General features: G+C 41.7%; 1 protein-coding gene and 1 long non-coding RNA gene across 16 annotated transcripts in view; both read right to left on the minus strand.

Moving 5' to 3' along the window:
• The window catches only part of picalma (phosphatidylinositol binding clathrin assembly protein a), a 28,693-nt gene extending 7,281 nt beyond the window's left edge, over positions 1 to 21,412 (minus strand). For 3 of the 15 annotated variants that reach the window (XM_076020067.1, XM_076020066.1, XM_076020065.1), the window contains exons 1-17: positions 21,257 to 21,411; positions 20,822 to 21,070; positions 11,668 to 11,810; positions 11,427 to 11,502; positions 11,212 to 11,314; positions 10,375 to 10,468; positions 10,178 to 10,289; positions 9,607 to 9,713; positions 9,446 to 9,487; positions 8,125 to 8,210; positions 7,633 to 7,756; positions 7,279 to 7,412; positions 5,637 to 5,719; positions 2,475 to 2,630; positions 1,878 to 1,958; positions 1,417 to 1,497; positions 341 to 451 (exon numbers count right to left, since the gene is read on the minus strand). In XM_076020067.1, the coding sequence (XP_075876182.1) occupies positions 341 to 451; positions 1,417 to 1,497; positions 1,878 to 1,958; positions 2,475 to 2,630; positions 5,637 to 5,719; positions 7,279 to 7,412; positions 7,633 to 7,756; positions 8,125 to 8,210; positions 9,446 to 9,487; positions 9,607 to 9,713; positions 10,178 to 10,289; positions 10,375 to 10,468; positions 11,212 to 11,314; positions 11,427 to 11,502; positions 11,668 to 11,810; positions 20,822 to 20,951 (1,663 nt within the window). In that variant the 5' untranslated portion in view covers positions 20,952 to 21,070; positions 21,257 to 21,411. Of the gene's footprint in view, positions 1 to 340; positions 452 to 1,416; positions 1,498 to 1,877; positions 1,959 to 2,474; positions 2,631 to 5,636; positions 5,720 to 7,278; positions 7,413 to 7,632; positions 7,757 to 8,124; positions 8,211 to 9,445; positions 9,488 to 9,606; positions 9,714 to 10,177; positions 10,290 to 10,374; positions 10,469 to 11,211; positions 11,315 to 11,426; positions 11,503 to 11,667; positions 11,811 to 20,821; positions 21,071 to 21,256 lie in introns of all 15 variants that reach the window. The other 12 variants (XM_076020073.1, XM_076020072.1, XM_076020071.1 and 9 more) reach the window with 7 other exon arrangements.
• LOC142884440 (uncharacterized) lies at positions 4,474 to 5,371 on the minus strand. Its single transcript, XR_012926168.1, has 2 exons — positions 4,677 to 5,371; positions 4,474 to 4,645 (listed from the first exon to the last, which is right to left on the minus strand). It is a non-coding gene; the product is annotated as an uncharacterized LOC142884440 (long non-coding RNA).
• Positions 21,413 to 26,873: the final 5,461 nt, after the last annotated feature.

A 26,873-nucleotide genomic window follows, 5' to 3' on the forward strand; every position in this document is an offset into this window, starting at 1 on the left:
TGATTAGCTGGTTGATGCAGTGGACAGTCTCACCAACATAACAGGAATCTCTTGATGGTTGCGTTTCATGATTGCCATGTAAAGGAGCACTAAAGTCTTCGGCACATCAAATCATGAAGCTTGGTTTAGAATACACTCAAAGCATCCACAGTTCACGTCAACCAAACACACACAAACAAATCCAAGTGCAGCACTCTCAATGACCATAAGCCCAGAGTCACACAAGGGGCTGCAATCCCTGCCCCAAACCCTCAGGTGGCAGCAGAGTACACAGGCTGCTCTTGGTCCTGACAGGTCAAAGGCAGGAGTCGGTGCGCGGACAGCTGTGGACAACAGTTACCTGTGGAATCCAGGTTGTTGGCATTGGTGTTGTTGCCAAACACAGAGTCAAAGTCAATGTTGAGACCTTGAGAGTTCTGTGGCTGCTGGGGCGTTGGGGAGCCTGTGAACCCTGGTGGAGCAAAGACCAAAACATGTTAGGGGTGGAGGAAAACACAACTTAAAGAGTCATAGGAGCTTCGAAAGAGCCCCGTTTTTAAAATAACTTCCAATAGTTTAACATTTGGTGCATTTCATGGCCCTTATTACACTAACTATTTTTCAATCCATGACAGTGAGAAAGCAATTTTGCATGGTGTACTATCTACAAAAATACTTTTAAAAAAATACTCAGAAGCTCTCCAGATAAAACCACATTCAGCCCTCTGTTTTGGGCCACCAATATAAACAGTTTTTTTGATGCTAAAATTGATGCTTTGTCGCACCCAGGTGACATTGGGAGAGACATTATTGTCTTTGGTGACATCACAAAGAGCTATTTTCAAGAGTTGCGTGTTCTCAGCCACACTTTCCGAAAGGTGGGAGGAGCAAAAGACGGAAACAATGGAAGGTTGTTCTTTCTGGGTGGTTGAGTGAGAGGCAACAGGCGGCACCTCTTCATTATCAGAAAACATCAGTGGAGAGATTTGCATAATGTGGGACCTTTACACAAATATTCACACCACTGCAGTGAGTTTGTACTGATGACATGCTGAACACGTTTTCAACCCAAAGTCTAAGGGGGATGTTAAAACACACACTCAAGGGTTTTTTTTATTTTTTCAACTGTCCGGGGTTCTACGTATATTTGTCGGATGTTTTGGTTTTTATGAGATCTGTGGTCTGTGATTATTTTTGATCAGCCTGAGATTTCCTTTTCTCTGCATATCCTGTACAATAATATAAAAAATTATGCTATTTCAGAAGGAAAAGGACTGTTTAGGGAGTTCATAACACATAACTGCATCGCAACTAGCCCAAAGCCTTAAGACCAGTTTCACACAGCGCAGAACAAAAGGAAAAGAAGCATCACAAGCGTTATGTTGGACCCTTGAGAAGGATCTTCAACAATTCTGTGATTGACCTCAGTGCACCTACCTCTGAATAGACCCGCTAAAGCAGGGGGCTCAGACTGGAAGAGAGGAGCGCTGCTGTAAGGGCTTGGCCCACAGAAGGAGTCTGACACACAGCAACAACAGCAGCGGCAGCAGCAGCAGCGGACAGGCAAAGAAGGGGGAGAAGGAGGGGAGAATATTATGAAAACATGAGACAAGGAGAAGAAGAAGAAAAATAATAAGAAAAAAAAAAAGCAGCGAGGAAGCCAGGCAGCTGTGGGAACGTATTTCTGACAGGAAAAAACAAAGATTGGGATTTGTGGGGACAAAAGCTTAGGAAGCCGGCACTCATCACACGACTAGACTAAATAGGCGGGCAAAATTCAGGGAAGTGAGGGGCTAGCGGCTAACTGCAAAACAATGCAGGCTCAACACACACAAAACACACTGGCCTGCGGAGAAGTAAGGTGGCACGTCAACCCAGACTCACTGATCTAATGGTACCTGTGATAAAAGTCTCTCTGTGTGCACTGTCAAGATCAGATGCCAGAGAAGAGCTCGAGTCAAAAAAGGGATTGTAATGATCTAGAGGGACAGAAAAATAACACGGGTGAAGACAAACTTTTAATCCTCAGACTATGCAGCTTTAAAAAAAAACCCACTATCAGCGCAAAAAAACAACAACAAAAAACTAGAAAGAAAATGCAACTGGGAGATCAAGCGGACCGTATAAATGGAATGCTAAGAGCAGAGAAAATAAACATGGGGAATGTGGCCTGATTGTGGAAGGAAACAAATATTTGGAGTGGGGCAGCGTGCCAGAGCTTTGATGGATGTGAGAAAAGCAGCAAGAAACTGTATGTTCTGACCGACCATCCAAAAGCACTTCTGGCATTTCCTGGAACTATTTCTCTAATGCTCGAAAATATCCTGGGAGAACATAAAAGAACATCTACTGGCCAAAACACAAGGCGGACAAATCAAAATGAATTTATTTTTCGAAAAACTATGCTGGGCTGTGCATTCTGTCAGCGTCACGCCAATGTGCAATTCTGGTGCGGAGAAGAAGCAAAGCAGAAGACGCGGCAAAAACAATCCCACCAGACACGTCGTGCCTGGGCGTGCGAGAGGACAGGCCGCCGGCGTCCGAGGACGCGGCGGGCACGTGGACGTGGACGGCGTCGGCGACAGGAAGTGTGAGGAAAGGGTTTGACTGTGGGGTGGATTCCTGGGCAGCCTCTGCGGCAGCGAAGGCGTCTGAGTGGACAGAGGAGGGGCAGGAGAGGAAGGTGAGAACATGGAGGAGATCACGGTGGACAAAAACGAGGAGAGAGAAATTAGTGCGTGCAGGGGGACGAGTGTCAGTGACGAAGGTGAGGAGGATGAGAAACCGAGGCAGGATGACCACACCGCACTTCAGTCTAGGTCTGAAACTAGCAATTCTTTTTTCAATTAGTCACCATTATATTGTATATTTTTCAGCCCCTGTGTTGGACTTCTGTTCAACCTTACTTGCTTAACTGTTGACCTGTGTTATACTACTGTAGTCTGACTGCATACGTTTTTAAGCAAACACATTAAAATAATCTCACATAAAACATTTATCAGTCACATACTTGTTATATTTTTCAATTTAAAATACCATGGGTATATTACTTCACAATTTAAGAAATATATGCAAAGTTTATCACTGTTAAATGCCTTAAATGGATTTCTTACAACTTAAATACTGAATTAATACGCTCTAAATCGAACATTTGATAAGTGAGAGTGTTACAATTCAGTATGAACGCTCGTTTGCACTGTGAGGCTGTAATTCACTAATTACAGCTGTAAATTACACATTTACTGAAGAGAACTATCGTTCGCTAAACTAGCTTGTTCCATGATTTACCGACTGATAAATGTACAAAACAACGTATTATGTACTTGCGTCATAGGCTGATGGTAAATTAACAAATATTAACGTGATTAAAAAAAAAAAAACAACCCAAATATGTCTCCGAAATTTCTATCCTCGAAGTCATTGTTGTGAATTTTGACGTTTAAGATGTTGGTGCATCGCCGTTGTGCTACCATGGCATGATATGTGAGCTTCATAGAAAGCCGATCGGTGCGGAGCCGATTATCACCCGGGTTGCTTGCCTGGTTGTTTGACCCGTTTTGCCGTGCAACAGCGCGGCTCGGTGAGCAGATTCCACCGCCACCAAATGCTGATTAGTTGCGGGACATCACCACGTTTTTTGGCCAGTGGAATACACAAAGGCGATGGGACGGACGGAGACTCATGACGAGAGAGAAAAAGAGCAGGGGCCACAATGCAAATGGACCTGAAAGGTAATGCACGGAGACTGTGCATTGTAGCAACAGCAGTCCCCTCAGAGAGAATCTTCTCCAAAACAGGGCAGATAATTACAGAGATTACAGGATCAGCCCCTCAAAGCGGAAGCACTTGGTTTTTCCTCAATGTAAATCTTCACTAAAGGACAAAACTGTTATCTGAATGCTGATTTTTTTTTTTTCTTTTTGTTTTACAAATTTTAATTTATTTTTTGTTGTGTGAGTTTCCGTGAGCTTATGTTGTTTGACTTTAAATTTGTTTAGTAGTAAAAAACTAAAAGTTTATACCTATTGTTAAACCTATTGTCGCAGCCCTGCGTCAGTCCCGACAAACAACTCCAACACATCCACCATAACAAGGGTCGAGGCTCTCCGCAATCAGAGCGGTCAGAGTCCAGCGCACAGACTGATATCCAGCGACACCTCCGGCCCGCAGTGAAGCAGCCTGCATTCAGCCGAGAACGCAGCAAAGTCAGCACAAAGAGGTTCGTTCACTTTTACTTTACCAAACAAAAAACAACGTTAACACAAACAGTATCCCAACTGTTCAAGTGCTTTGACAAACAGACTCTTGAACTACACTCGTTTGAAGAGCTTTTCATTATCTAGATTGCGGTGGTTTTGGCAATGAGACCGCAGTTCACCAATCTATCTATCTATCGTCTCGACTTTGGACGGACAAATACATTCTTTTGTGAGCATCGTTCAACCAACTGTAAAGCAACAAAATTGTTGTTTTTCTCTCCCCGTGTTATTTATGGCCCTCACGAAAACCAAAGCAATCAGACTATAACACTGGAGAAAATGGGGGGAGACACCTGTTGAGCCACAGCCTCTAAAACTCAGCAATTCACAACTGTAAATTAAATAAATAAACCAATAGTTTGATTCATTTCTAAAATGATTTTGGGGTTAACTGCACCGCTTAATAACTTTTTCGGAGGCCTCAACTATTCACAACACAAAGTGATTTAATTTTTGAGTTTGAAACAATTGCATATCTCATATGCATGTCAGCAGGCCAACATAAGATTAAATATTAACTTCCTATTCATCAAGCCATTTTAGCTTGAAGAGTCACAACCGTACGCAATCGATGTTTAGGTCCAGATAACTGATAAAAGTCCAGCAAGCAAACTCCATTATAGCTGTGCTTTGAACAGGTGAGTCACACCGGGGGCCTGTCAGCACCAGAACAATCAGATACCTGACTGTTGGTAATATTGAAATATACAATCTTTGTGAACTGTTAACAGTGTACATCGTAATAATATCTTCACCTTCATAACAGAGTGCAGTTCATTTCTTATTTTTTTTTAGTCATTTACAAAGGTTTTTTTTTTTTTATAAAAAAAATGGAATATGAGGGCAATATATATACAATATAATTTTTATACGGCAAAACATACATGCAATGTCCCAGATCTGGGAAAATTGCACAATTACCCTTGATTTGACATGCAAAAGCTGAAAAGCCAAATCGTCAATGCACTGTAAAAGCAGGTCAAACCCTCTCCTCCGTCACACCAGTCATTTCTAACGACCAGTTTACCAGAAGTCCACAAGACACGGCTACTTTTAGTAACATTGTGAGTTTGTTATTAATTCCATTTGTCTTCATTTGCACGGAATAGAATAGAATTTTCTTTATTGTCATCATACATGGTGCATGACGAAATTGCAGCAGCAACACACACACACACACACACACACACACACACACACACACACACACACACACACACACACACACACACACACACACACACACACACACACACACACACACACACACACACACACACACACACACAATGTTTCAGAGGACTATGATTCAAAGTGTGCATAAAAGAAAAAAAGGAAGACACTGAATGTGAGCGTGTGCGCGCTCGGAGAGTTGCCAAATTGCCGCTGCGCTCTCACCTCCCCATGTGTTGTTGGACACCGGCAGTGGCTGCTGGAACGCCGGCTGCAAGTCCAGCAGGTCGTTGGCTGCCTTAGAGTTGCTAACGGGGAAACGAAGGACACGGAGGAGAAGTCAGGCACACATAGGAGCTTTCTGCACAGCAACAAAGTTTAAAATGATTAGGGAAAACACTAGGAATGTGGTTTTGCATTCAGTGGGGATGCAACAGTATTGGAACTCGAGTGACATTACTGTGGCATGTGTAGTGTATCCAACAAGAACTCTTACGGACCCCTTCAGTGTCGTGTTTTGTTTTGTGGTGCTGTGGGGAAGGCCGATGAAAGAGGCAACCTACAGCTCCCATGAACTTTGACCTTTGTGCAATGCAAAGAAGAGATGGCGGACAACTAAAGTGTGGGCGAGCGGCATAGAAAACTTGGGTAGCTTTCTTTGCTTTACGTATCCGAGTCGGCTACCAGCTGTAATGCCAGCCAGGGCACAACCACAGACCAACCACACCCAATTCTACTTCCTAATTACGAGAGCAAAGCTGTAATATTACAAGAATGAGTACTATGTAGTAACAGTATGAGAAAAGAAAGTCGCTTTTAAAAGGAAAAATGTCCCAACTTATGAGGATCGCACTCGCTCCACCAAAGACAGAAGAGCAGCAACAAAGTTTACCAGCCAGCTCCTCCCTCCTCCTCTCCCACATTTTTCAAAGTCCTTGTGGTTCTTTTAGCAAAATAGACACCGTTGTTTGCACAATCATTACAAAGTCCTGATACTGCTGATTGAAGCGGATGTGAAGAAAGTATTTCCTTATTTGTGAAACTATGTCAATACCGTCGTATAACTTTCAGAGACCCTCATATTTCTCTATTTAATGTATGGAGCAGACTGCTGTGTTTCTCGTACAAATTAAATCATTAAGTTGGCTACTACTTTATTCTCGTAGTATTACGACTTTAATTTCCTAATGTGATGACTTCAATCTCATAAAGCTCTGACTTGTAACATTACAACTTAATGCTTATAATATTATGCTAATAATATCAACCCGAGTGCCACTTTATATTGCTACTGCTATGGCAGAGTGGCTCACACTTTTCCACAGCCCCACAATGAAATTGTAACCCAACAAAATTACTAAAAGCATTTTTGTTCCTGTGAAATACTGTTTTTGCAGCTGAAAATATGTGATTGAATTTATTTGCTGCCACAATAACGGTAAATAAACTGTCCATTTGTTTACTAAATGCCTATGGATGGCATTTTTTCAAGTCTCATCTTTTTTTTCATAATACTGCAATATTACCATAGTGCGCACAAAAATACTGTGAAGATACTGAGATTTTGATGCAGTTGAATTGAAACTGACTACTGCATTGACATAGTGAAAACGTTACCAAATCAAAAGGACAAAATGTAACTTCTGGGCATAAGAGAATTGATTGCATTTTCATGGGTTCCAGCAACAAAGCTATTAGCAGTGCTGTATAACTCCTTTAAAAGCCTGGGACAAAGCAGCGTCTTAATGTTGAAATTTAGACACTTCTGGAACCAGTCTGACATGTCTTAACGATTTCGCCGAGCGCAATAAGTAACAAATAATCAAAGCAGTTTTCTGAGTGACAGGGTGCAGGCCTGCGATCTCACCTGTTGGTGGAGCTGGGGGTCGAGAAGAGGTCAATGGCCGGGACCGAGTTGATGGTTCCGCCCACCGTGGACACGGGGGACGAATCTGTGGTGGCTATGGCTGGATTCTTCTGGAGCTCTTTCAGACGCTGATCCTGTGATCATTTGAAGGCTGGCGTTAGCGCTACAGAAGCTAACGTCAACTACAATGTGCACTCAAACTCTTAGAAGCACTCATTTATTATGAACATATGAGCACTGAATAATAGGATGACAAAAGTGGGATTGCAGAGTGCAAAGTTCTCATCTCAGGTCAGCAAGTAAAACAGGAGACACCTGGGCTCTAAAAATGTGAGACAGTAGCCGCATATTTACCTTTAGCGCTTTGAGGCGAGCTTGCTCTTCTTCCAGTGCTACTTGCTTTTCCCTCTCGTCCACTTTGGTGAACGATATGCCGGTGTTGGCCAGGGAGGAGACAGCACTGGATAGGGTGCTTGCCCTGGATCCAAGGACAACATTCATAAAAACAATGAAAAACTGAGATTCTAACTAGTTCTAAATACAAGTAAATACAAGTTAAACTGGCTAGGGCAAGAGGGCATGTAGGCTTTTAACTGAATGTGCTATATACAAAATGAATATTTTTCAATTGAAAGAAAATGATTTTTTCAGCAAAAAAGAAAATGGGTTGTCACTGTCAAAAAACGCGGTACTTCTCTCACACCTTAACCTTAAGCCAAAGTAAGAGGGCAATTTCCTAGTTTCCATGCAGCAACATACTGCATGTCACTCAAATTAACCAATTTGATAAAGAAAGAGAGCGATTGTTCCGAGTCTGATCATGTTGGCCGGAAGAACTGAACTCACCTGCTGGCTGCTGTTGAGTCTTTGACTTTCTTTCCCTCCAAAGAGGCCAAGTGTTGCTCCAGGGCATCCAGCAGGCTGCTGGGGGCCTAACGTGAATGTCAGAGACGCGTGTTCAGTTTTAAAGACTAAGGGGAGAACGTAATGCTGCAGATTTCCCTCTAAAGGAGACTACACACACCGAGGGCATGCCAAGATACTGCCAATAGTGCACGGAACAAAGCCACTTTGACATACAAGGACAGAAAGAGAGAGAAAAGGTTCAGATACTTACACACACTGTAAACTGAAGATGAAGATGAGGAGAGAGAGAGAGAGAGAGAGAAAGCAGGGGAAAATACAGAAAATAAAGGTGGTAACTGTCAAGGTGAGCAGGAGAACCTCAGAGTGAGCTTTCTAGCCCTGCCTCTGCTTCTGCAGCTAGCGGTGCAGCTAACTTCTGCTCGTCTTATTGAACAATGGCGTCTAAAAATAAAAAAGGCATCCTGGACGCGGTGCGGTGCATCACTTTCAGCAGGCCACCGATCTCACCGCCACCTGAGCTAAGTCCCTCTCGGTTCACACCTTTATTTGCTGTATGACGTGCAAGGTCAGGAGTGAGAGTCAGTCGGAAGCCGCTGGTGAGAGCTACGGTCTACAGGGCAACATGCATCGACTGGCTAACGCAGCGCTCGCGGTGGGAAAGAGGAGCCACTCCTGAAGCAGCGGGGAGGGGTGAGCAACCTGGCCAAATGTTGGAAGTTCCCGTTACTCAGGTCCAAGGTCGACAACGTGGCTTGAACACGCAGCGCATGGCATTTTTCCTTTTTTTAGTTGAAAATATTGTGCGTATGATGATGTATGACGTTTGACTAAGAAATTCAAATTGTGTGCTAATAAATCAACGTAAACATAAATAACACATTCCTACAACTCAATAATTCAATCTTTCTAGATGGTCAAATAATTTGTTTTTTTGTATGTTTAAAGGGCCGGTGGACATCTCACAATTCCATGGAACTCTTATATTTTGAGGCTGTGCGTTCTTGTTTTAACAAATTTCTTTGACTGAATCAACCATTAAAATTTGACGATACAGCTGCATACTAATTCCTCATTAGTAAGTAGTACCAACTTGTTTCACAGTATACAAAAAGTCTATTATTAAATGATTTCTACAGTTCAGTTTCTAATATGTTTGCATGTAATGTAAATGAAATAATTATGTTCGGCATTCTGCCCCCCAAATTTGGCCATTTTTAAATGAAATTTGCCAAAAGTTGGGCAAAGCAAGTTAAATGGTCGGAGCTCCAGGAATGACAAAAAAACAACAATATTGTCTTACCTGTGAAAGGTCTGGGATGTCCCCTCGATCGATTCCCACTTGCTACAATAACAGAGCAGAGACTCAGACGATGACTTGCAGAATTTGGATGGGCATCAGGCATGTGAACCATCTCGCCCTATTTGGCGATGCTGGCTGCTTCCACTCGGCTCCCGGCTTACCTCTGCAACTTTAAGGAACTCCGAGATTCTCGTCATCCGCGTGAGGAATTTCTTGTAAATGTCAAGTCCTTCTTTGCACTGCACTTTCTTCATGTCAAAGTATTTCTCTGGAAAGACAAAGGGCAGTCAAATCACTGTCACGTTTTGGTCTTCCTACATGGTCTTTGCTTAATTCCCATTTTAATCCTTCCTGCAACGACATGTTCGAGCAGAAATCAATATACTGTTAATAATTCATGTTACTGTAAGCCAGACCTGCTGAGGTGTTCACAAGGGAACCTCATTATGACTGAAACTGCATGCTCGTCATATTAAAATCAGATAGGAAGTAGTTCTATATGATCCTGCAGACTTCCCCGTCACCCATCGAGACTATAACTCACTTTCTATTGACATTAAAGCACGTTTTTAATAGCCCAGGACATTTTTTTTTTCCTCCTATGAGGTGGGTCACCAAAACACTTCATCCACCTGTTCCTGCTCCGGCAACTCTGTCAAATTTCAGAACCAACCGTGGCTCCACCCGTCAAAAAGTCTGCCCACCCCTGCAAGCCAGTCAGTGGTTAGTTACCCAGGAGGTTGATGATGCCCTCGTTGTACGCCGCGAAGAGTCGGATTGCGTCTTTGAAGAGGAGCATGAAGGCTGCGTTGATCACGCCGTTGGTCAGTTCATTGGCGTTGACCTGGTGCAGAGGAAGAGCCACCGTCAGGATCGACAGCCGGGTCCATCTAGAGGTCAACCAGCACGGCGAGCACTGAAACACTCACGTTGAAGTCGAGCAACACATCCATCTGATTCTGGATGATGGGGATGGTCTTGAGGAGCTTCTCTGTGTTCATGGTTCTCATCACTCCGTCAGACCTGCCAGAGGAACGGACACGACAAGACGTTTCCTCATGTCGTCGGAAAGTGGATGGCTGAACGCATACAGTTATGAACAGAGATGAGAAACAACTGCCTCCAACTGCTCAAAACATAGAAGCAAAATAGTAACTTTGTCCCTAACAAGTAAAGAAGGGTCAGTATCAGTTGTACCATTGCTATTGCTATGCTTAAAGGGAAGAGGCCTTAAAGGATGAACAGATTAAGTGACCCAAATCAATTAAAACATATATATAATATAAAATATATATCCAGCTTCATTTCCTTAATTTCACTGCTGCTAAACATTGGGTTTGCAGTTGTGTTTCACAAAGTCACTCATGGGGACACCATTATGTACATAACACCTACATATTTTTAATATGCTTTTACTTTTGTACTATTTAATTAATGGTTTAATTGACCCAGAAAAGTTAGTGGTTTTTAATGGTGCCACAACTGACTTTGAAGAGACTCGTAAAACTCTTTCATCCACAAAACTCCAAACAGGTTACAAGGATTGTAAAATGTTTCCACTGACTTGAGGGCAATGTTGGAAATTTGGACGAACTCTTCATTCATCTTTACAGTTATTTTGTTTATTTTGATGTGGCGCGTCCGTAAAAAAAATATAAAAAAATCAGAGGAACAAAACCAAGCCAAAAGTTTCAAACCAGCAAGTATTTTGCTTGTTCGTCAACATCATCATCCCAGTCAGGAACAGTCTGGAGTTGTGTCCTTACCCTCTTTTAACTTTAGTGAAGTCAAAGGCAACTTGTCTGTAGGACACAGCCTTCTCGTTCAGGTAGCGGCTGTACCTCCTAATGAACGTGGACATATCGTAGCCTGCACAAAGAAAAACGAGACGAGTGACGATGCGTCTCCTCCCGACAGACAGGTATTTGGCAGAGAGTTTGAAGGAGCATTGCTGCAATAAAAGGCCGAGTGGCGGACGTACCCTGAAGGCCACTTTTGTCCAAAAAATTACTGAGGTTGAATAGTGTGTTTCTCGAAGCCAGATACTGTATAAATCTCTGCAGGGGAATAGAAGTAAATGAGGAAGCATTTAACAGCAGCTCCGTCTGCTCACAACAGTTCATCTGCAAACAATGTTGGCATTGAAGACGCTTTGAACGCAAAGGCTTATTTAGTGATTTGTTTTTCTTAAAAGAACAAAGGCGCCGCGTTGCAGTCCTGACCTCGTTGCCGTAGACCATCAGATGGTGCGTGGTGGTGAGTGACTTGAAGACAACCACCCAGCTGGTGTTGGTGGTCCTCTCAAACAGTGTGTCAGCCAGCTGCGGGATGTTCACATTCATTTCGTTTGTGCAGTGGATCAAATCTGAGAAGAAAGGGAAGCGGAAAAGAAGGAAGCCGGGGGTGAATTAATGGTTCCACTGCCCAGAAGAGATTTTCTCCATGTGGCTTCCACATGTCTATTTCAGCGAGGACGTGTCGACTCGATAAAAACCAGAATAGGTGATGAAATGGAAGGGTTAAAGAAGGATGAAGAATAGTTTAAGAAAATGAATACGCACAAGGAATTTCTTAAACTGAATGAATGAATGAATGAAAATTACTTCAGACTCTGATTTGAACCGACAATCCCACCGTGGTCCGTAACTAAATTTTGTGGGTTTTTACGTTCACACAGTAACTTCTAAACTCCCTCCATATAATGAAAAGCTGGATTTTGTCCTCTTCCAGAAAACCACGCGACAACTTGTCAAAGTTATCGATGATTAATGAGCAACAGATGCCAAACAGACGCATGGCACACAATGCAAATTAATATTTGAGTGAAAGTGTTGGCAACACTCGGCCACGTTCCTATTTGCGTTGCACTTTATCGATTGCGGTTCCTTCCGACCTACTCAGTGTCAAGAGCCGCGTCAATGAGACCATTTCACCATTTTGTTAATGGTTAACATTAACTTCTGTGTAGGAGGCGGCTGCAAAAGCAATCCGGGGCCTGTTTACATGGCTGGTGTATGAATCCATCTCAGTGTTTGGCGAAAGGCGCACAAAAGGCTTTTTGATTTCTACGTACACAATAGGGCCACCCATGTGACAACAAAAGCCTTTTCAGATGCAACTGAAACAGCTGTGGGGAGTTCAAACTCGCTACCCACTTTCCATTTCGCTCCCTTTTTTTTTTTTCTCCACCCGATTCTCAAGTTGGTTCTCTACCAGAACAAGCATAGACGATACAAGTACGGTGAATCCACTGCCAGTCACAATGGCAATACCAATCAGAATAATGGTTTTAGGTTTCCTCCGATCAGACGGCAAGAGGAAAATCAATGGATTATGAATAGCTTTATTAAATAGATTTATTTGAAGGATACATATGGAGAGAAAAACAGAGTAATTGATTTTTAATACACACCACTACCATGTTCACTGTACTGAAAGCAGTAGCCCTCAGACTTTGAATGTGGAATATTTCACTTTCTTTGGAGTCCCCAAAACAATGACTGGCCACCAGGCTAAACACAGCATGTACATTGTGTTTGCCTACACAGTTGTGCGTCGCCCGTGTCAGCCCATTTCAGTCAGTACAGCGAATCACATTTACCACGTGTGCAACCACAGCTGACATTTACGCGCAGGTCCCAGACTTTGAAGAAGAATTGAACCTAAGGCAGCATATCGTATTTGCCCCTCAGCACTCCCGGTGCCGCGGAGACACAGACCGGGTCAAACTGACACATGGGATCAAATTTCTTCCGTTTCCTGTGACCTTCTGCTATAAGTGTTGCGTCTCATGCGCGCTGATTTTCATTCCAGGGTTGCGTATATCAGGGCTCGCATGGCACGTCAGCGCTCTAATGATAGCGTTCGACTGGCAGCATCAGCCAAGGATGAAAGATTATAGCTGGGAAGGCAGAGGCCTTGTTCTAGTGAGAATCTAAAGATCGCTGCTTTTCCATCCATGCGTAGACGGAGGTGTAAAAATAACCCCAGAACAAAAAAAATTCAGATACGAGCTTTAAGTCACATTTAAAAAAAAAAAAAAAAAAAAAAAAAAACTTATGCCAAGTTTTTTTTAAATATCTCTGAAAAAACAAAAGAAAGCAAACTAAGATATGTGATGTCAACCAAGAATACGACATTCTTTCTAAAAATATTTGCACAAACAATCATTTATTATTGACTTTCAAGAAACATCGAAATATAAATAAAACTGAGCCCAAGACAACAATAAAAAAAAAAAGTTTTTTCAGAGCTCATTAAAATGAAAATGTGGATGGTGTAATATTAAATGTTTGTAACAACTGTTGCTCTTTTTCTGCGAAATGATTTGTGAAGGAATGTACACCGACCCCACCAACTTCCCTGTTTTTTTTTTCCCTTTCTTGGGTTATAAACGGAACTGAAATTGCAAGAGCTTAAGCAAGATTTCAAAGGACATTACCACACTTCTTTTGAAATACAACACTGAAACTTTCTGTCAGCTAAATTTCTCAGGGTGTGCACTGCAGGAAGTGGACTTGGTGTCCCGATTACATGTTGCATGCTATATGGTCTGATATAAAACACTTGTCGATAAATATGCTACAACGAGAAGCAAGGAGAACCCCAACACAATCTGTGGCTGGAAGAGGCTACATACATTTTCAATACGTGTGTGGCCAGCAGACGTATTTCAGGACGTTTCCACACCACCTACTGCAACTCCATTTCTGTTATATGTATATTGTGATATGCATTTTTATATAGCAATAATGATACATTTTCAAGATTGCAAGAACATCACCAGTTGCCGCAACTTAACCCTTCTACCTTAACATGACCTGGATGACATTTTCAATACGCAGTTTGCAGGTTAAATATTTTTAGAGCCCAACGTACTGACAACGGTTTGGGTTTCTCTTTAGAATACCAGTTTGGAACTTCCGACTAAAATGCATTTCTTCATTTTCGCAAGGTGAAAGAAGAACTGACAGTTTGAGTGGGTGCGATGGACCTGTGTTTATCTTGCACTAAAACTGTGTAATTCAGCAACAGCATACTCCAGATCTTGAAGAGTGTTGAGGGAAAAAGTCAACTCCTTATATTTGTGACGTAATCGCAATCAAGTGTTCAGACTGGTGACTTTGACCTGAAAATTTAAATTGGACATTAGTCATATGGTAGGACTAGTAACCTAGTAACAGTGGAGATGATGCATTTAATGACTGTCGGGTTATTGGCTGTTACTGGCTGTCAGGTTCAATAGGTTCTACTGTGTGTTTATTAACCACTTCAGAAAATACAAACATCAAATGAGGTTGGTTCAAAGCGACTGCCGAATTAAAAATCTCCAGACCACCAGGGAGACTCAACCCAATAACAACCGCCGACTTTCAACATGAGAGATCTGTGGTACGAAACCACAAAAGCGACGTGGCATTTGCTGCCGGTGCGTGAGCGACTTTGCCGCACGGCAGCGCGTCGGAGCGGAGTGACGCCCTCGCAATCTTCACTTGGTAAGGCCGAGGAATGGAAGTCGCCGGGGATTCTCAGATAAGTTGACTACAACATTTTCATGACCGCTGGAATGCCGGCAATCAGCAGCCTAATTGCGGGGAGACGCATCAAACGTTTCCCCACGCTGCCCATATCGAATTTGATCGCTTCCACTCCCTCTGCGCTGAGAAAGGGTTGGGTTATGTAATGATTTCCTCTTTGCTGTTTACCCTTGAAACTCCAGAGGCTCGATTCGGGAAGTGCAGGAACACCTCCTTTCTCAGGAAATGACTTGTGTTGAGCAAAGCACAAACGGAGCCCCGCAGTGCAGGAGTCAGACGGGGCAGCAGGAACCCAGCCGGAGACAGGCGACAACAGGGCAAAGGTCATGTGTGCGGCCTTTGTGGACAGGCGGAGGGCTAATTACTCGCAAACAATGCTTAAATTACGAGTTGGCATGGAGAAGCTTGAGGTTCAAACGGGGAGCCACATGAGCGTGGAGTGTGCAGGCGCACTGTGGCGGCCGGGTCGTGCCATGCTACTCCTTCTCCCATGACTTTTCAGAGGCACAGCGGGCTGCGCTCAGCTCAGCTGTCGGGACCGCTCGTCATCCCTCTATTAAAGGCCTGCTGTCACTTGATGCCTCAGCGGTCACATGCTTCTTATGCAGCCCTGCTTTCAGCGCAAAAAGGAGAAAAGCTAGCGGGAAGGAAGTGTGAAAAGTGGGGAAAAACCGGATGGGGGGTGGGGGGGGGGGTTTACTATTTTTCTAGTATGACTGCTGGACTGTTTTCAACTCAAGCATGTACAGAAAGACTTTATAAATGGAACCACTGTAACAACAGAAAAACAAAATGTTTGCCATTAGCATGCAATTCATGTAATGGCTTAATTTACCTGAGACTAATTAAATGTATGAGTCTCCATCAAAATTCACATTTCAATAATATTGACAAGACTAAAAGAAGACAAAACAGTCCTCCTTATAATAAAAATGTCTCTGCTGTCTTACTTGTGGGACTCAAACTATGAAGCCACACAGACAGCGGCAGGCTAATGAAAGTTCTTTGAAATTTTATTTGATTATTTTTAATAAATCAGAACTGGAACTTTGATTATGAACGGGAACACTGCTCTGACTCATATTGCTTTGGTGTGGCTAAATCAACTGATCTAATCAAATCTCATGCCGAAAGCACAGTTATCAAAAAGAGAAACATTTCTTAAGAGTTCTTCATGTGTTATCACCTAAAGGGAATTTTCTATCTGTTCCAAAAGGTGTTTCAAATGTTTCGAGCTTTACTCGTCAAGTCAGTGATTCTGGTGTGTAAGATGTATGAGAGCAGGAAGCAGTGTGGAGTTGTCGTAACAGCAGAGAGCTGTTTCACTCATTATGCTTCCTAACAATGTGATGCAAGTTTTTATTGATGTATGAATCTGGACAATGAAATGTATTGTCCATTCAGATCAAGTTACTGTGTTATGATGGGATCAACCACACAACCTCATAGTTTAAAACAGGGACTTGATTTCCTAATGGAATTTTCCACTTTAAGGTCAAAGATATAGTCAATGTGCTAGTTTTACCATCCAGGAAAAAAAACAACTAATTTCTGAGTATCTAAATGTTAACACTTAAACAGTAAATGGGAAAGTAGATGGAAAACAGCACTGCAAAACAGGCCTATAGTATAATTACAGAGTATGCTGCTTCGTAAACATTCCAACTCTAATAGGAATGTTTACATTTTGCTGTGGACATACAAAGAAATACATGACACCTGTTAGGTTTGATCACATTTTAAAATACTATTTTGAGTTTGTAAGCTTCATTCTAAATGTCTTTCCTGCTGCACCTCCAATGTCTCTGCCATCATACTTGATGACAAAGCTGCAATCGTGCTAAAATGACAGCTATAAATACAATGCACCATAATGACAAGGCATCAGTGAGCCCACTAGCCATGAATTAGTAGGACAAGGGGGACACATAAAGCTGACTCAAGGCAACTTCAGCTCTTGGTTAGACTTAAGGCTGCAAACGCTTCCTGAGGTGTGACGTATAAAAACGTGTAAGTATATATGTAAGTAACGAGACCTGCCCAGGGAAGCAGTGGTTATCATTACGATATGCTTACAAACCAGGCAGTACCAGAGGTCGACAACCGCTGCTGACTTCATATGTTCAGGCCATCTCGAGGGACCTTTGAGCAGGACTAAAGTGTGATGGACCTTACATAATGGCCATTGCACTAAAGAAAAAAAGAGAGAGAGAGAAAGGCTACCTACAATTCAATGGCAACTCTCAATGTAGGAAAATCCCCATCAATGTACAACTATTAAATACATACGACCCAAGAAAGCTGATGATTTCATCACATTTGTCTCAATGTAGTATAAATTACATTTAACACAGCCGGTGGTCAGGGTCTCTGAAGCAATTTCTGACTAATATAAAACCAAGCTGGAGTTGGTAACACTGGTTGATTTGGTTGGCTCCCACCTGGCAATCCAGAGTCACTTAAAAGTTATTTGATGGAGTTTGTTTAGAGTGACTGTGTTAAAGAATGTGAACTGTGGCCCAGTGCAAACGCAACAGACAGGGCAGAGGGCCATATCTCACCTTCGATCCAGACAGGAGGAACACAGAGACGGCAGCAAGACATGCTGTGGCTATATCAGGCCGCTCAGGAAACTCCAATCAGCGCAAACCCTTGGCTCACTTTAAATAACTCAAACCTAAGTGAGACCCCTGCTAGACAGAGGCTCTCTAGATTAACGTATGGTAGCACTTCACTGAGGAGCAAAATGTGGGCTCCATGTGGAATTCTCACAGTCCAAAAAGGGGAGGTTTGTGATAATTAGCGTACCGGCAACAGCCAAAAAAAAGAGTAGCATGATGTAAGATGCATTAAGCTCAGAATGATGTTTCCAGAAACAGAACTTGAAACCCCACCAACAAGAAAGCCTGAATTAAAATCCTTCATTTTGGCCTGTCAGCGGAAACCCTGCAACGTGGAGGCCACTGGCTGACTGATGAACACTCGCAAATTAGTTGCCCAAATGACTCAGATACAAGTTAGTAAGAGCTTCTATGCATGTCGCTCATCAAACAGTCGGCCCTTTCTTGCCCCGGGACCCTACCTTTTGTCATGAAAATTTGGGTCATGTAGTCACATAGATTCATGTCACTGGCCCAGCACCAGGGAAATGTAAACTGCCATGAAATAAAAACTGCTTAGGAAAAGCCCCAGGAATGTGACAAAGACCTTAAGGCATCCAACTGGCCTCAAAACGCCACAGAACCAAATCTGACTGCTACAATAGGACGTGCCTGAAAAATGATGCCCATTATGCTTTGTTACCATATAGGGATTTACTTCATTTAAAACAACCCTTCGTTGGATTTCAGGGGTCAAAGAACAACCACACGGATACCAGGGCAGTTGTTTTTCACGACCACCTTGCGCTGTTGCTAGGATTAATGTGCTTCATTTGGTCAACCAACTTGTTTAATTAGAGTAGCACATCACTCCATGGCTACTGGCTATGTGCACTTTTGAACTGTTAGGTCGCTTCACACTAGAGATCAGGGACAAGATCCAGCCATGTTCACCCCAAAGCCAAGTGCAATTGATGAGTAGGAACACAAGGCTGCTGTGCTCGGGCGAGGAAAAAGGAGGTCCTTTTTTCAAGCAGACCCCAGCAAGACACTAATGAGATATGGAACTATTCATGCCTGGGCACACATGAAGCGTGCCCAAACAAGGAAACGCATGGCATTTGACTGACCCACACATTTAAACCAAAGCGTGGCCGTACACACAGTCGATACTGAAGTTGGAAAGTCAGCCACGTGTTTGTTGTTTCCATCTTTTGGTAGAGTCAACTTCACAGGGCACAGATGTCCCCTACACAGGTGCAGGGGTTCCGACCTCCAGCGAATTTAAACCAGTTTCAAGACCGGTTTCTTCTTCATCTGGAGTACTGGTGGTTTTCTAAAGAACTCGGTGAACGTCGTCACGCAGAGTATTCGATTATGTACTTATGCAAGCATGCCTGTGCATAGAATTATCTCACTGATGTGAAAGCAAACCAGGAAGGAAAGGGGGGTAGGGTGAGTAATCGTGCCTGAGCATCACACTGAACAATCGAGTTTAGTGTGAATAAAGCCACTCGTCATTTTCATTTAAAAAATACAAAAAAAACAAACAAAAAAAAACCTTGACAGCTCAATCATTTCATTTTCCACTGACTCTGATTACTGGTAAGGAGATAGGTTTGTAACTTAACATCAGACATTAATGTCAATAATATAAAACGTGGCACAATGCTGAGAGAGCATCTATTCCGGTTCACTGGCACAACGGATTTGTGAGTGAAGATGCCGCTGCATTAAAACGTCACCAAGCTTCCACTAAGCTGAGCTCATACCGTTTAAAATAAGTAAATAAAAATCACTTATACCACTGACCCGAGTGCCCCTAATTCTTCCCTTTGTGAGGTTTGAACATGTTTTTGTCATTCCTTGTCCAATGTCCGCTAAACAGCTTAGGGATTTTTTTTCTTCCTGTCATATACTGTTGTTGCTGATAATAATGTCAATATCGTTCCACCTCCGGAAACAAATGAGGAAATGTCTGCATCTGATCTGTTTGACTTAGGAGCACCTCACAGCACTCTGGACATCTGGGATAGATGTGTGTGTGTGTGTGTGCGGGGGGGGGGGGGGGGGGGGGTGGAAATCAGGCAAATCTCCTAGGTCAGGAATCCGAGGCATTGCCCTCATTTCAAGAGTCACACCACCCCGAATAGACGACAACAGAACAACTGTTAAAATTACCCCAGCGAGGCAAAGCCTTGCTTTTAATAAAAGGCGAAACACTGACTGACCCGACTCAAAATAGTGTCAAAGGTAAAGTGAGCTGTGGCACTTCAAACTTGTAACTATTTACGAGACAATGTTAGAAAGCACAGAACCATGTCGTGGTTTGCAATGGAATATCCAATGGCCACCAGGAATACTGAACAATACACAACAATGAAGTGTCCGAATTCACTGACCATGAAAGTAGAAGAGGTCTGTCACAAATGTTCAATTTGACGAATTCACATGTAACTCTGTCACCATAATATGCAGTTAACATAAGAGCTCATACGCTTAAGTCTGAGTGTACTTTTTTGGTTAACGGTTTTAAATTCAATGCTAGGTTTAAATATGCGCGTAGTGTATTCAACTTGATCCGAGTCAGTTCCGATATCATCATCAACCTTATCAATTACAACATACGATAAAATCGTGATCATTAAAAGTTTGAATCACTGGTGGTTCGGGTGACTCGATGCTTAATGCTGTTATATATATTTTTGTAGAGATTCGAACGCAACCACACCATTTAAAAATATATATATATTAAAAAAAAAAAAAAAAAAAAACTTCCGTCAAAATGTCTTGATAATTGTAATTTATGTAATTCTCAAACTACCGTGTCCCGCATTAATAATTTAGCGTGAAAAAAAGAATCCTTGGAGCCTTCGTGTATAGTTAACATATTAGCGTTAGCAAGTACCCCAGTGCTAAAACAGTGTCCGAGTCATTCGCAGACCGCTGGCCAGTCCTGGCAGAGCTAATAAGCTTCGCTAACGCTGTTAAAGTGACTACTGTATAAAAACCTGTTAACGTTATCCTCTAAACAACACGCGTTAAAAGGATTTGATAGTGAACTAGAACAGGACAATCAATTAAAGTTGACGTAACGTGAGTGTTAGATGAGGGCGAAGGCCTCTTGTTGTCGACACATCATACACATGTCGATTTTTAACTATTACGAGAAATGAATAACTTCTAGCCAAATCAAAGGTGTTATGTGTATATATCGGCAAATGATAAATTACACTTACAGTCCAGGTGTTTCTTTTTTGGCCCCATTATTTCATGCGTCGTCGCCTTACACACAGTTTTGGATATCGCGGACCCGGTGACGCTGTGCTGAGCAGCGGTTATCCTGTCTGTAATGCTCTGTCCAGACATCCTGTATTGAATCAAATGTACAGTCGCCGAAGCAGAAACGGTCCCAAGTCCAGCAGAACAGTCTGGCTTTCGTGGCCGGTGTTGGTCGGGCTTCAGAGGCTCAGAGCAACCTGACAATACTGGAGACAAGAGAGAAAGAGAGAGGGTGGAAATTAGAAGACTACCGCCAGGCGCTAACGTTTTTGCTTGAAGACTAGCTGTGTGCTAACTAATGAAGAAGAAATTTTCTCTTAATCTGCGAGTAAAAGACACCAGCTGAAACGGAAATATCAACGTTCAATATTTTGTCACTACAAAATACGAACCAAGTCGTTCAGTCGGACCCGCACGACCACAGTTCCGTCTCCTTTGAGAGTCGTATCACATACCGTAACTGAACAGATACAATAAAAATAGGAGCGACTTCCGGGGGTGATTTTCACAACAAAATCAGCCAAACATTGTGTCGTATTACGCGCCCTAACACTCACGACATGTAACGTCTTTGAAAAAAGGAACAAACCCACGAAAAAAAATAAAAACAAACACACTCCCCATACACAGCACAGTAGTATATGTTTGAGGCAGCATTAGTTATTACAGTCAATATAGCCTTTATTTTGTAGACCTTATAAATAGTTTCCGGCATAGGCGTATCTGTAACCTCCCCATATCGTCCGTCTGTGTTCTCTGGCAGCAAAGCAACCTTGCGGTAGTAGTATATCCATTATTTTGTTCATAGAATAATGGAATACTTGAAAGAGGGCGAATATTCAAGGGGAACATGATGTGTCTATTTCCTGACGAGGCCTGAGCCATACAGTGCATGTAAAACGGATATATGAGTGAATATATGTAATTATGTATTCTATTTGTATATTTGGTGTTACAGTTCAACGAAAATCCCACGTGTTTCATAATTGACAAAAGAAAATGACTGTTGAATTCTGCAATGTAAATATTGTTTTTGAAAAACGGACCAGGAGGCCAAATAGAAAATGATGAAAAGGATATCTGACGACCAGAACACTCGCACGTTGCACGGTGAGGGCAACGGACAGAAGGCAACTGCGCACTCTCAAGCTTATGCGTAACCACGGACGCAAATGGGAAGCTCACTGACCAGCGCCATTTGTTTGCACCCTGTAACTCTTAAAATATTCCACCAAAGCCAGACACAACCCTTGCAGCTATTGAGACATGGCTTTATCTAATATTTATATATAAATCTGATTGAAGATACCAGCATTCAATTCAACTCAAAAAAGTCAAAATGTATTCAACAATAATATGTGTTGTGTATGTTTCATATGAACTGCCATTTCTGTTACATCAACTTTACCAACATTTTCCTGCAGGGTAAATAATTCATTTGTTATTGCTTTTTAGATTCTGATCAGCAATTCTGTTGTGTTCCACTCTTGGACTAGCCAAAAGAAAACTTTCCTCAGGCATGGTTAATAATTAACTTTCCACATTGAGCCTATGGCTCCAATGAATTGTCTCCAAAACTGCCTTCATAATGACAGCCCTTTTCCTGACCCCAGGCAATGTCAACAAAAAGGCAGGGCTACCACGGGACATCATTTGGTCTTTTAGCATATAAAATAACATTTCAAGAGCTACTTTTGCATTTTGAGTCAAGCAAGTATACAGGTTGAGAGGCCTGTGATGTACCGGAAATTTGCATTCTACTTTGATTTAGAGAAATAAAAACAACAACAACAAAAATGTTTACATTTTGTTTATTTTGTTCTGCTAAAAAAAAAGGCAAACAGTTGCAACCTGTAGATGTTCAAGGCCCTTTTCCTACTGTTACCTATCAGTACTACACTACTGACATCTAGTGGTCAGAATGTGCAAACAGAGAGCCCCTCAAGAAGATTTTTCCTTCAATAATTTTCCAAGTATTTTTCACGTCTTTTATATTTTTTCATTTGCATTACGACTAAACAATCTTTCTGTTTGATGTTGATGATCAAATTTATAACCTCATTTATCTATAGTTGACTTACTAACTTAACATAGATGTTAAATATTAGATGTACTTGGTATGTATTTTGGGGCAACCTGAGATGCACGAGAGTTGTGAATATTTACAGCAAAGTAAAGCATATGTGGGAATATAATTTTTGCTTGGGGGTGGGAGTAGGTGCAGTCTGTTCATCAGTGTGATGCTCCAGTTTTGCCTGAGGATAAAGGGGTTGTGTCCAGGGTGTCTTTGCAGAACGTATAGTGGATCTTATCCAGAGACATCATAATAATTGCGAGCTTAGTTGCAGTGTAACCAAGTAACCAATGTGAAAATTAGTTGACAACACTGTTATGTCTGAAAACAACGCAAACCTAACGCTGTACAGTTATGTGCAATGTTCGATGTTACAGCGTTACAAGTGCTGTTATCGTTATGTAATGCCTGATTAAGAGTTCGGCAATTGTCTCATCAAGCCTGTTGATGTGTGTGGCGGCAGAGCAGAGTGAAAGAGTGAGAACGAGATAACATTGTGCAGCGTCTTTTCTGAACCCTGGTTGAACACAATAAACACATAGATAGATAGATAGATAGATAGATAGATAGATAGATAGATATGGTATTGTAGCAATACTGTAAATTCTATTAGAGTTGATAAAAGCTTAAGTGGGAGTAGAACTACCGTCAAGTGAAATGAGGTAGCTAGCTGCAAAACAAGAGAAAAGAATGAGGTGGATGAATTACGACTGAAGATGGCAGTGATGCAACGCTTTGGATGCCAGTAGCAGCAGTAAAACAGAAAAATAAATGACTCAAGACACAGTGATAAAAGTCTAAATCGCTGGCAACAAAAGTAAGTACAACCCCTGAGTGAAAAGGTCCAAACTGGATCCAATTAGCCTTTTGTCTCCCCGGTGTCATTTGACTTGTTCGTGTTACAAGGTCTGAGGTGTGAAAGGTGACCACGCGTATTAAAATTGGTGTTGTACTGGTCACCAGAATTTCAACATGGCACCTAATGGCAAAGAACTCTTGGGGAAAAAAATAATTGTTGCTCTACGTGAGGACCACAGGAGTAGCCTGCAGGCCTGTGAGCCCGCAGCCACAACTTGTTGAGCTGAGTCTAAAATTCAATTTTATCCTTCATATGACTCAGAATGTGGAGGATCTGATTTGGATGTTCCACAACCATCGCTGCGAGTTTGAAAGACTTGAGCAGCATTTTTGTCGAGGAAATTGAATTGTTGATGTCAGGGGTCAGAGGTCAGAATGGGCTGACTGGTTGGAGACCATAGAAAGGCAACAGCAGCTCAAATAAGAACTGGTTACATCCAAGTTATACATTTTTGAACGCATAACACGTCCGACCAGAAGGCAGTGTATAAAAATACAAAGACTGACAACTTCATTATTCAGTTTGTACCTGGTACTAGCAAGAGGCACAAAAGACAGTGGCCCGTGAGTTGATGGCTACATTAATATAAAGTTGATGTCTTCGACCAAATGCACTGATGAAAATCTGGAACTCATCCCCATAACAGCGCAGCACAACCGGAATTACTCACAGATCCTCAGATGATTGAAGTTCACGCACAGAGAATTTTTTGTTTTCGTGTTTAGTTATAAGTTAACAATAAAGTAACTTCATGTTCTTCTTTTTATTGTGCACTCCAGTAGAGCAGCAACACATACTTACTAATTACTAATCTTCAAAACAAACAAATAAACAAACAAACAAACAAACAAACCTCTATAGATTCCAGAAAGCAACATATTTGCCTCCTGTTTGCGGTCCCCCTGCATTCTTTGTTGTGACTTCTAGATGGAAGAAGGCAAAAACAAGGTGGTCTCAGAGGGTGGAACAGACACCTGGCTGGTGTTGTAACTAACCTGAGAGAGTGCCAATGGCTGGTTTCCAGGACTGCATGCTTTAGCACACACTCTCTGAAAAGTGGAGCGAGTGGATACGTCGAGAGTGAGTTTTCTTTACACTGGTTCGCACTAAAAATCTTAAAATTCTGATTATTATTATTGAGAAATGAATAAAAATCAAAGTAAAAACGCATACACATACAAAAATACAATTTTAGTTAATTGTTCCAGTGTTTTTTTCCTCTCCAATAAGGCTGGGTAGACCAGACTATTTCCTGACTAGACGACATGCGGGTTGTTGGAGCCTTTCCCAGACTAGTTGACATTCATAAAGAGGCAGCATCCATCTTGGACAGTCTCCCAGCTCAAGTCAGCGTTAACTTAGTGAGAAAAAACATCCATACGCATTCACACCTCTGGGACATTTAGAGTCACTTAATCATGCAAGTCAGGTTTCTCTGAACTGTAGGGGAGAGCCCAAAATGATGCAGGGAGATGCTGCACACCTCACAAAAAAAAGTCCTTTCCTCACTGAGAAGAGTCTTGAGCCATCTGCTGTAAATTCTGCAGTGAATATCTCCTTTGTCCTCTGCAAAGGAGATATTTGGGTTCTGTGGTGAGTCTCAGAGTCGTATTGAGAAAAAAGCATCCTACGCTTATGCACCTTTTCATGCATTTCATAATTTTATTTAAAAATTGTAGCTCTGGTATAAGGTTTTATAAGGCGCTGGGCTTTTGTTTGCATGTGTGAAAATATAACTTACTCACAGCCTCGTTTTTCTTCTCTAAATCCATATCGAATGCATCCTCTGAAAAATGTTTCACATCTATATAATGGCCATGTCTACGGGGGGAGAGAAGCTTATACAAGGATACTCTCTGAGGGACACAGAGAATGATGCAAAGACCTGGCTGCTTGTATGAGTGCCAAGTGATGACATTTTAGCTAACAAAAGCTGAGAGATCTTCAGTTTCATTTTTTCAAAGACGCAAAATTATTTGTGTGCCAATCAAGCTGCTGAAGAAAGCTCGGTGTGATGGAAACCAGTCTAGATTAATTTCACTGCAGATAAAGGAGCCTCAGATCTTTTTTCTGCTCACAGAGATCGCGGCTAGTTTTTTCCTAGCCAAATACAGTGGGTTAAAAAAAAATGGGGACAACTGTCTCCTTGACCTTATGCATTAGACAACGATACATTTGACCTACTAATATTTTCATCCAATGTGTAGATACCTAATCAAGTTACAAACTGTGACAATGCATTCTTTAAGTCACGTCCAATTAATACAAGCTCCAACGGAACATACTGTATGAGCAGGAGGGGTTTTTTGCACTGTGAATTACATCTACCTCTTGGTCAATTTTATGATCATATATGCACATATATTTTTGAAATGTATGACAAGCAAAGATTGTTACGTCAACATTTAGTTTAATACATTATGAAAGTAAAGATGATTTCAGTTTTACATCACGCTGAATAATTGAATCCTTGAATTTCCTAATGGGAATTTCAATGATTAAAAGAAAGCAGCTATTATTATTATTATTATTATTATTATTATTATTATTATTATTATTATCATTATTATCATTATCATTATCATTATTATTATTATTATTATTATTATTATTATTATTACAATCAGAAGTACTTAATTTAAGCCTATTTTTGGAAACATTGTTCAAATGAAAGAATCAGATAGATCGACAGACAGACAGACAGACAGACAGATTGATAGAAAAATATGTTATTTTAGAATCAAATTAGTTGTTTGTTGTGTTATGTTTTGGAAGACCACATTCTTTATGCTCAGATTCGAAAAACAAGTCATTCGAAATGTGAAAAAGAAAATCCTAGACAAGTTGTCTGGTTTTCTAGTGCTGCTGTGGCAGGGTGCTGAAGATCAAGACGGCACCTCCTGAATAACAAATGAGTTGGTGGCTGGACAGCCAGTATGACACTTGTCAGTGTCATCTTTTTCAAATTAAGGTGTCACTCTGACGAGGGACAAAATAGCTCATGGCCTCATACAACCGCCTGCACAACTTTAGGGCTGGGTTCCATTTCAAATGACCGCATTAGAAAGCATCTATT

This window comes from Nelusetta ayraudi, unplaced genomic scaffold (assembly GCF_046127955.1).
Source record: "Nelusetta ayraudi isolate G7.1 ecotype Tasmania unplaced genomic scaffold, CSIRO-AGI_Nayr_v1 ptg000011l, whole genome shotgun sequence".
NCBI classification, from domain to species: domain Eukaryota; kingdom Metazoa; phylum Chordata; class Actinopteri; order Tetraodontiformes; family Monacanthidae; genus Nelusetta; species Nelusetta ayraudi.